Source organism: Egretta garzetta, unplaced genomic scaffold (assembly GCF_000687185.1).
Source record: "Egretta garzetta isolate BGI_Z169 unplaced genomic scaffold, ASM68718v1 scaffold79, whole genome shotgun sequence".
In the NCBI taxonomy this organism is placed as follows: domain Eukaryota; kingdom Metazoa; phylum Chordata; class Aves; order Pelecaniformes; family Ardeidae; genus Egretta; species Egretta garzetta.
Window position 1 is genome coordinate 2,063,121 of NW_009260791.1, and position 10,853 is coordinate 2,073,973.

Genomic DNA, 10,853 nt, shown 5'->3' on the forward strand with positions numbered 1-10,853 from the left:
GGTGACAAATGACGTGCAAGAGGCCAGGGTACTCAGTGCCTTTGTTGCTCAGTCATTACTGATGAGACTTGCTTTCAGAATCCCAGGCCCATGAGGTCAGTGGAAAAATAGGGAGCAATGAAGACTTACCCTTGGTGTGAAGGAGGATCAAATAAAGGGACATTTAAATAAACTGAACATACACAAGTCCATGGGACCTGATGGGATGCACCCACAAGCGTTGAGGGAGCTGGCTATCACTGCAAGGCCACTCTTGATTAACTTCTTTGGAAGGTCACAGTGATTGGGAGAGTTTCCTAAGGATTGGAAGAAAGTAAATGTCACCACTGACTTCAGAAAGGGCAAGAAGTGGGATCTGAGGAACTGCAGGTTGAGATGCCTCACCTTGATCCTTGGGAAGATGATGGAGAATAAAATCCTTGAAGCTATTTTCAAACATTTTGTGGACAAAAAGGTGATTGGGAGTAGTCATCACGGAGTTATGAAGGGGAAATAGTGCTCAGTGTCCAGATATGATCAAGTGGTAACAATTCAATACATGAATACGAAATGGGACATATAAACAGCTATTTACTAATGTCTAGTCAAGAAAAATTAGATTCAAACTTCTCACACTGCACTGCTGCAGAACTTTCAAATCAACAGCTGAAAATTACTCTTTTTTTAATTCAGTTTTGCTAGGAAAAATAGTAAGGCAGTGGTGTATGCAGTTTGGTAATGTACATTTAGTGTTGTTCTGTATCAGTTAAACAACCTGCCATGTATCTGTGGTGCTGCACTTGCTGCTTCTGAGTTGTTTCTGCCTTGTAAGAGCAGAGAGACTCTGCCCTGACATTCCAACAGCAGACTGCTTAAGGACTTCCTTCCCAGCTACTTCCCGCTACTCTTCCCATAATTATCCTGACTCAGTTGTTACGGTTCCAAATAAAAATTCTGAAACAGTATGTTTGGAGAAGGCCCTCTCTTCTCCTTCCTTTTCCCCCATATAAAATGAGTAGCATCACAGATTTGGCTTGGGGCATGGTAATAGAACTGAATGCATTGACACAAATGAGGGAGCAGTAACTTCTGGCCAGGTGGATGTGGGGGGATGAATGGGAAGGAGGTGGGAGGAAGGAAAAGAAAGAAAATGCAGTCTCTGAAATCATATTGCTACAACTGAAACCGTGTGAACTGGATGTGCTGGCACTACCTGAGCAATCACGCAGCCTTGCTGTTGGTTAGATTCTTGGTCATCTCCCTTAGTGAGTAGCTGGAGCCTTTGCCGTAACAAGCTGCTTTTGCAGGGTCTATAAAGGTACTATACTTGCTCTCTTCCAAAACCAGTCTGTAACTTTTATTATTCTGCTTAAAAAAAAGCTCTTTTCCTGTCAATTCACAAGTCTTTCTGCTTTCCAGAAAATGTTTCAAGTTTTGTGCATTTAACTCTAAAGACTCATTTCTAGAGTACCTCTGTAGGTGCTAAATGCTCTAAATCGAGGAAATGCTTGTTTAATATATTAGGGCTTGTCTGCCTAAGAAAATTAATCCAGGACAAAATAAGGTGTGAATTTTGAGGTGAGTGAAGAAATCCTGATTTAGCTGAGTATGTGGAGACTTTGTTCCAAGTTAGTGTAATCCACTTTAAGGTTCAAAACAGCTGCACGCTCTGAACCCAGAACATTGGCAGGAGGAGTTAGTAAGGAGCAAGTCTTTGTGTCAGTGACTTTGTGGTGTGTTTTCTTGTGATGCAGTGAAAGGGGATTGATTTCAGGCAGCTAATTGTTAAGGCAGCCCTCAGATCTGATCCCTCTGCTGAACTGTGGCAACAGTATCCCGGAGGAAAGAGAGCTGAAATGAATAGACTTGGAGAGAGCTGGCAGAGAGCTTCTTCCGAGTCAGTGACAGGGAACTTGGTAGCCCATCAGTGTGCATGTGGATGCTAACTAGGGCTGTTACAGCATTTTTTTCTAAACAAAATTAATCCAGGTTTGGAGCATGAGGAAAAGAAGCTTGTCTTGTAAATGCTGATATTTGTAATGCTTTCTTGTTCTTCCTAAATAAACCCACATGATGGGGAACAGTTCTCAGTTACAATTTTAACCGTTTTATGTAAATAAAACTTCATTGCCTGAAAATATTTGGCTCAGGATCAGAGTGTAGTCCCTCATAACCTGCATCCCTGTGGGCTGGTGCTTTCTTTTCAGTGATGAAAAATATATTACACTCTCCTGAAGTCAGGGTTCACCAATGCCATTTCCTTTGTAATCTTTGCTGGTCACACGGTCCTTTTTGTTTTAAATTAATAAAATCCTAAATCTGCATTCAAGAATAACAGTTAACAGACTCTTTCAATAGAAATTCAACCTTAGATTGTTTCCATATGGGATCTTTACTTAAAGCTCTGGCAAACTGTGCCCACGCTTTTGTTTTGTTTTTACCGAGGTCCAACTTCTGGGTTTGTCATTCCCCCAGATTTGCGTGTGGAAAGGTTCTTGCTGCCAGATATAACAAGCATGAGGGGCCATTGTTTAAGGAAACAAAAACTTGAACTACCCATCCAGGAAGGAAAAGCATGTAGGGATGTTAACCCCAGTCTGCCAAGTATTCTCAAGAGACAGGCATTTGACCCAGAATGTGTTAAAATTGGAGCATCAATGTTGACTTAGTGGCATTCTAAAGGAATGCTGGATGTACCTATCTGACTAAATTTGCAATTCAAGGGAATGCAGAATGCCAACCTTTGAGTTCAAAAATCACATTGGACTTGGAAGTCTTCTGACTTAATTTCTTTGTCACTTGCCCATATAAGATAATTAGTGTCACCTACTGCTGCACATTTGTCTGCAGCAGCTGATTTACTTCGTACTTTGCTCCAGGAGTGTTCTGTAGAGAAATGAATTGAAGTTTAGGGTTTGGCTTTTAACAAACCCTTATTGTGAACTGGTGTCTTATCAAAGAGATTGCAACATAAAGGAAGTATGATTAACTGAGAAGGGACTTTCCTCATTTCTTACACTAGCAGATGTTTGATCTCTGGTAAACTTCATAACACTTGCATTCAGGTCAAAACGGTGAAAAGTTTTTATTAGCTCAGTAGCAGTATTCTGAGCCATCCATTGCCTGAGTGTTGCCTTTGTGGCAACCTCAGTCAGTGGGACCTGTTTTCTAGAGAGAAAATGGTTGGGAACCTACCCAGAATAACACTTTTTTTTTTTTTTTTTTTTTTTTCATTCCTTGGATTGGCTGGCAAGAATCTCCCATCCAATGTTGTTTACGATACAGAGCTTGCATCTCTAGCTGTACATGGACAATGCAAATTAACCAAATGTAGATATAACAAATGGATCAATAGAACTTGTTAGCACAATATTGCTGTTTGCCTTTCACTATCTTGCAGTTTATTTAAAATACAGTAGGTCAGAGATGGTACACTAACACACAAGTTGTTTTCATGATGAATTATATATAAAAAAGAGTCAAACCTCCACTTTTTTTTTTTTCTGCTTCAGCTTTATTACCTCTGGAAGGGAGGAACATTGTTCTCTGTTTTTCTGTCTATGAATAGTCATGGCTTTTTTGGGGATGACTGTGAATTTGAGTTAGTATTGCTGGATATTATGATCCTGACTTGGAAGTAGAGTTGTCAGGTGAGTGCAGAGTCACTCTCGGTTAAGAGACCAGCGCTATTCACTTGGTCTTGAGACTTCAGAAAGCCAAAATCAAAACCAAATCCTACACCACTCTGAAGCTACATACTTCTAGCACAGTAAAATCTCACTAAGGAAAATGGCTGTCAGAGCGGTCTGCAGGCATGCAGAAAGGAAGATGTGCTGACAGTTTGCTTGCATCTGTCTCCTCCCTCTGCTGATCTACTGTGGTCTCTTTCTCAGGCTTTAAAAGAAATCAATGAAGTTGGGGACCTTTTGCAACTGAAATATTCCCGTCACCGTCTGGTACCTCTCCTGGACCGGCCATTTGACGAGACAACATATGAAGAAACAGAAGACTGAACTCCCTCCATGTGCCTTGGTGGGAGGGACACACCCCATGGGACACTCCATGGCACGCAGGCCGCAGCGTCACTTATGACTGCTTAGCATAAAAAGCATTTCCTCACAGTACTGAAGTGGCCACATCAGCTCTAAATGGCATTTTGTAAATAGGGAGAGGAGAAAAAAAAAAAGCTTTGATTCCTGTGTCTTTGGGGTCTGGCCCTAGAGGTGCTTGGCTTTATTTTTTCTTGTTGCTTTTTTTTATTTATTTGTCTCAGTGAGTTCACAGCAACCGGAGTTGGCTGTGGCTGATCAGCTCAGACTCTTTATGCACCATTAGCCTCCCAAATGCTGGCTGAGATGTTGTGAGCATGTGTGACGCTGGCATGGCAGCATTTCCAGTGTCACTACTAGGTGTCTGACCTTTCCAGTAAGGAGTGAGCTGACCTGTCTGTTCTTGGAGAATTCCTAGAGAAACTGTTGATTGCTAACTTTGACATATTTAACAAGACTGATAATCAACCAAAGCTTTTTTGTTCTTTCGCAGTAACTCGTGTTTAAAACTTGAATTTAGCTTTTTTAAAATAAATGTGTTGTTGACATGTCCCCAACAGGACCATTGTTCCCAAACATTATTTAGTTTTGTAAGCCACAGGCAGAAGGACTTCTGGGACTCTAGCCTCTTTTTCTTCCCAGTATGAATACCAGATTGTCTCCTGGTTTTGACATTAATGGTTCTCTTGATATAGGGTAAGTGATGGAGAGGGGTTTTGTTTATTTATTTTTTTTTTAAATGGGCTGTGCTTTGTCTTCCTTCTGACATACTTCTGTTTAAAAAAAAAAAAGTAAAAGGTGGGTTTAGTGTGTGTTGCTATCTCATCTTCAGGTTAATTTCTCTTGCTTTAGAATTATCGTAAAACCATGAACAAGTCACTGCTAAGTTCTAGAAGGGTGCTCTTGGGATTAAGTAAACCATAGCAAGCCTTGTGCTTCTTGTTAAGACCAGAACCCCTCGATAAGAAGGCCTATGCAATGGATGACTGTTAGGAGAACCACTTATTTCATGCAGATCTATGGAAGACTGCTATTCTGTGCCACGCTAATTCATTGTTTCTTGTCATATATGAGGTGTTCTTCATTGGCCTTCTTGCACAAGGCTTTTATGCAAAGTGTATAGAAAGCTTGGATCTTGTATCATACATTACATTTCATCTAGACAAGAAGGTCTCAGTTGGCAGCCGCATGTCTGTGTAGGCCTTCTGAAGAGAGAATGTCCTCACAATTTCATTTAGTTTGAGATCTTTATTCTTTTGCATTTCTGTTACTGTGAGATCAAATTAATGTTCACGGAGCCAGTTGCTGTTAGAAATCTTTATTTGCAAGTTCCACACTGTCTTACTCTGATCAAAGTTTAAAATAGACACCTTTGCTCTAGCACATCTTAAAGGTGGTTTGCCACCTCATCATTGCATCTTGAATTCTTTCAGTGAACAGAATGGATCATTGAAGACGTACCAAAAATTTTGTAACAGGAATCAGTTGCAGTATAGTTTGTTTCTGTATTTTATACCTTGGACATGTAGGGTTTCTGCAAAGATAGTCAAGCTTTAACATCATGTCAGTTGGGTTGGGCCAGCTCTTCAATTTGGATTAGTGTGATGCTTTTTGCAGGTGACTGGAGTTTTTTTAAACAGATTCTTCATTGTAATGCTAAAGCAGAGTGCAGCTCAGAGCTATTTGCCTGGTTCTGCAAAAAAATTAGTAATTTTTTAAAAGTTATTTTACGTTCACTTTGCAACTAATAGGGAAGGAGCACTTTGGTCACTAGAACCAAGCAGTTCTGCAAATACATCTGGTAATTTAAAGCAGAATTGGCTTCTATTTTATAGAATATCTATCTTAATGTGTTTGTAGATCTTGTTCCATTTTAATGTAACAGAACTTCAAAACAGTGATTCAGTTTCTTACCATTGCAATTCAGAAATTTATTTAGACGAGAAGAACTAAAATTAATTGTTTCAAAATAGGCCCAAATACTTGTTTTTCTCTTGGTCTGCTAATGCTGATTTGCTCATCTTCTGGAGCAAAGTGTGTGCACAGTCCAAGAAGTCTGTAACCTGTATGCGCAACTCTGATAGCTATGGAATAGTTTCATTTGTTCAGCCACAAAGTAAACTGCACTTCCATGAGCTTACTTTCTTGCCTGCATTCTGCCCAGGACTAGCTCTAACATTCCAGCAGATAACCTGCTTTCTGGCTTCAAGAAGCTTTACCTCAAAAAATTACTGCTTCTTTTTTTTTTCTTTTTTTTTTTTTTTTTTTTCTTTCTGGATTGTAGTAGGGAACAAGAGGAGGTTAGTGCAGGAAGCCCTGACTCCAGCCCTGGTCCTATTGACTTGATCATGGAACACTTTAAGATCGGACAAAAGCAAACAACTTGAAGGCATAGGCATGGGTCAACAGGGAGCTGTTTTGAGCATTCCCAGATGTACAGCATGCTTGTGTCTGCTGTGTAGTCAAGTCAGGTTCAAAACTGTGATGTATTAAGTTAGAAGTGGGTTATCCTAGGTTCTACAAGTCTTGAGTCTTTATCTTGTCTCTGGGATTCACTTTTAGGTTAGCTTTTCTTCAGAAGGGAGAAAAACGTCTGGATAAATATCAGTAATTCAGATAACTCCTCTATAACTCTTCTGAAATTGTCAGTGTTTTAAAATTACTGGTCCCCACTGGGATTCCAGTTGCGTTTGTTGCGGAAATTGTGTTCATGCTGAACTTCTGCCATTTAGTATCTTTCTGCTATGTCACGCTGTCTGCACATGACTTTGAATTCTGGGTTGCAAAGACATTTCAGAAATCATTCAGGCAGTTAGTAGCATTTGCAAACTGCTCGGTTACATTTCAGCCCTGCCATATCCTTTTGGGGAAGCAACCTTCCCCCCACCCCCGGAGGCCTTTTGTTCAAGGGAACCTGTTTTGCCAAAGTCTGGTACCTGTTGAAACGGCCTCTGAAAAAGTAACAAGTCCAAGATTTCGCACTTTTAAGTCAGTAATTGACTGAGCGTGAAAGCCAGGAAAATCTTTTCACATCTACTAAAAAACTCCACTCCCACAGCTGAAGGAGCAGACCGTTATGGGTTTGTACGAGGCAAGCCTACAGCACGTATACTGTCACAGTATGTGTAGGATGGATTGCTGCTTTGATATTTATGTACCGACAGAAATCTGTCTCCTTTTTGTCCTGGCAGCAGAAGTGAATGAAAGAACCAATCTTGAGAGATCACAAAGGAAGAAAAGCTGCTTAAGAAATAGACTTCAGTCCCTGCCAACTTTTCTGAGACATTTTAATTGAAAATGACTCCTGGTATTTCTTAAGAGATGCAAAATTCAAGAGAAAATGAAGGCTGCTTTTGAACAAAGGAGTTTGCCCTGTACTGTACATTGGCAAAACTTACTTATAAATATACAATAGTTGCCTTCCTAGTACCTCTTTGAAGAACTTAGCAAGCAAGATTTTGCCTCTGCTGAGTGGAGCGAAGAGTTTAGAACCATTATAGTTTTCAAGGCTGATGGCCGTATTCTTTTACTCTTAAGAAAACTGAGAAGCTCCTATTACCGAGCATCAGCAAAGAGTGAGAGATCTGCTTCTTGTTAGAAACTGGCCTTCCCAAGCAGACCTTTGTCTTAAGGAGCCTGATTCATAATTTTTCTTTAGTTCTTTGGCAAAGAAGAAACCAAGGTTTTTTGTGTCAAAATATTCAGGGCTTTTTTCTTTTTTTTATTAATACAAAACACAAACTTTTGTATATTATCTGTGTATATGGTATGTTTAACTCTTTGTTTAGTGTCTGTATTTTTTTTTCCCCTTCTAAGTAGCATCCTTAAAGAGCCGTTCTGGTTCTTGGGTTACTGATGTAGCACACTTCTGCTTTAGACTTGGGAGTGAATTGACCGAACATCTTACCGTAATGAAGTCGTTCAGTGAAGGAATTGCTTCATCCATCCTCCTTCTTGCTGTTTCCTCTAAGAGTGCAGAGGTGGTACCCACTGTCAGAGCTGCGCCTTCACACAGTGCAGGAAAGGGAAGTGTGCCCATGAAATCAGTGACCCAGTCCTGTGCTGTGTGGGTGAAGGACTGATACAGCAGAGGTGGAGAAAAGGGGCAGAGTTTCATCGTTTATTCTCAGTGGTGCAGGGATCCTTCACGTGCAGCTGAACAAGCGTCCCTAAGACAGGAATCCAACTTTCAGTGCTCAAAGCTAAAACCTTTCCACACCAAGTAAATACTTCCTCTCCTGTGCAAATTTTAATTTCTTTATGTCCAACAAGTATTTGGCTTACAGCTGTTTGCTCATCCAGAAGCCATGTTATCCATTCAGGCAGATCATAGGAAAGGTTGGAGGAAAGCTGTGAGCGTGAGCTCTCCATTCTCCAAGAGAACACCTTGCAGCTTTGGATCCGGAGCGCTATGCATGAGCTCCCTTGCTGCATCCCTGAGAAGGAAACTTACCCCAATATACAATGCTCAGTCAACATTTATACAGTTTATATGTACAGTTTATATGTATTATTTTTACAGTTTATACTTAGCACGCTTGAGACTTTCACAGTCTGGGATCTGTGTGGGTGTTACCTTCTGCACAGGGATCCGAGGTACCTGCAGTCTGTTCTGTTTTAGCACTAGCGAAGCACTGAGCTGTCTGGGAACACCTAGCACGACCCCCCCCAGCAGCTGCATCCCTGGCTTTGGCGCTGGACCTGGCACCCAAGTGGCATTGGACCACTGTTCGGGAAACGCTCTTATCACTGGACCTGTGTATCCTGAACGTGGTTTTCAAAGAAAGAAAGAAAAAAAAGAAAAAAGAAAAAAAAAAAACCACCCCACAACTCAGATGCTGTTGTGATGCCTTGTATTCCTGTAAACATCCCCAGCCTTGCAGTCGTTCACCTGTTTAAAGGTTTGGGTGAGAAGTTAGAGCACAACCATTAAGTGTTTGTGTGAAGGATTGTGCTTTATCTCTCACTAAGAAGAGAAGCATTTGGTGCAGACATTGGAGCTGTAATGTTTACATCCCCAAAAGGGGCTGGGTGAAGTTGATGATGACTGTGGTGTGTGGTGAAGGCCTTACACTGTGACTCTTGGTATGAAGAATTGAAATTAAAACTGAAGAATGCAGTGGATTTTAACCCGTGGAAGAATACTCTGGGCTCTAAGTTAAGCAATTATGTATTGCTGTTTTCTTGGGAAAGAGGGAGAAGTTTGATTCAATTTGTGTTTGACCCTGGCTAGCACCTGTTTAAGGAACAGGAGATGTGTCTGTATATGAAGGCCAAAAATAGTGCGGTTCTCTGCACCCATGTTCCTTTGTAGCAAGCAGCGGTAACTTGTTCCTGGGCTGCTGAAAGCGGGAAAATTATCAAGAAGGTCAGGGACTTCAGAAGCGGTGGCAGCTAGCAAATTAATTTCCTCAACAGTAGGTGAACAGGTCTCACATGAATATGCCAAGGGTTGGTGCTGTTCCAAAAATACCCATGGCAAAGTGAAACATGCACCAACCCATCTGACTGCTGTAAAGCTTTTTTTTTTTTTTCTTTTGCCAAATCTCATCCTGTTCAGACAGTATTTCTGCTACCCCCTAACGGTATATTAGGCTAAATGCACCTCCAGCTTTCCAATGTTATTAACTTCAGACGGTTTGAGAGAGATCAGAGTAACGTTGGAGCCTGAGGCTTTAGGCTAGCAGCCCCAAAGCCAATGGTGGCCCACATTTCCACATGCCCTGGGCAGAATTACCAAGTCACAGCACTTTGTCTTAAATTGCACTGTATTCTTATGCCTCTGTGTTGCTATAATGTACATATATATTGGGATTTTTTTGTAGATAAGACATTTTAGATAAAATTTTTAAATGGGCTCCCCCCAAAATATTTTATGCCAGATGTCTAATTTTTTTTACACTCAGGATTAACATGAAGTTGGATGCTCTGTGGGCAGGGAAAAGGTAAATGGATGGTACATTGGCTTTAAAAAGGTAACAATGCATGTTAAAAAAAAAAAACAAAAACAAAACAAAACACTGGAGAAAAAAATGCTTGGGAAAAAAATCCATTCAAATATATTCTATGTTCTGCATAATAAAGACTTTAAAAAAAATGCTATATTGTGATTTGTTTTTTTTCTTAATGGTAATGAGGCTCTTCCCCTGTTAAGGAGACCATGCCCTCTTCCCCTTCCTTCCCAATCCCTCTAACACCACCACCCCCAAAAAAAAAACCCAAAACACGAGTTTCATACTGGAATGGCTGGGTAAAGCCACAGCCTGGTTGAGAGCTCGGCTGGATCAGTGTCCCCCTCTAGCTTTGGACTCCAGAGCCAGGAAACCTTGCCTGGGAGCTGGATGCTTAGCTGTCTCGCATCAGTCTCGGGTCCATGGTACCGCAATAGCCCCGACGTGCAGTCCCGAGAAGCTGCTTCTGTTGGGGAGAGAGAGGGCTGCAGCGGTCACCGCAGTTCCCGGCAGGCAGCTCTCCTGCGCCTGCCCGCCCTGGCCTCTGCGCTGGCCACCTCACGCTGGCTCCCCTCCATGTCAGGCTGCTGCCCTGGGGTGCTGTTGGAGGGTCGGGCTGCTGTCAGCTGTCGTGCGGCTAATGAGATGTTTGAAAGGGCTTCTTGATCCACCTCGCATGGGATTCTTGACCTCACATCTGTCTTGCAGTCTGTGCCTTGTTTTAAACGTTTCCTTCCATTCATCTCAGCCCTAAGTTTGCATAAACCAGATGTCAATGTTTGAAAAGGAGGTGTGGGTCCTGTTTTCAGCTGTGGGTGCACAAATGGGCCCAGGTGCTTTGCAGGGTTGTGCTAAGGCTGCTGTAGGAATGTTG

At 41.6% G+C, this 10,853-nt stretch overlaps 1 protein-coding gene across 1 annotated transcript in view; it reads left to right on the top strand.

The window, feature by feature from the left end:
• SPTLC2 (serine palmitoyltransferase long chain base subunit 2) overlaps positions 1–10,026 on the top strand; it is a 72,287-nt gene extending 62,261 nt beyond the window's left edge. Inside the window, exon 11 of the mRNA XM_009646649.2 lies at positions 3,873–10,026. Within this exon, the coding sequence (XP_009644944.1) occupies positions 3,873–3,992 (120 nt within the window). The 3' untranslated portion in view covers positions 3,993–10,026. The remainder of the gene's footprint in view (positions 1–3,872) is intronic.
• Positions 10,027–10,853: the final 827 nt, after the last annotated feature.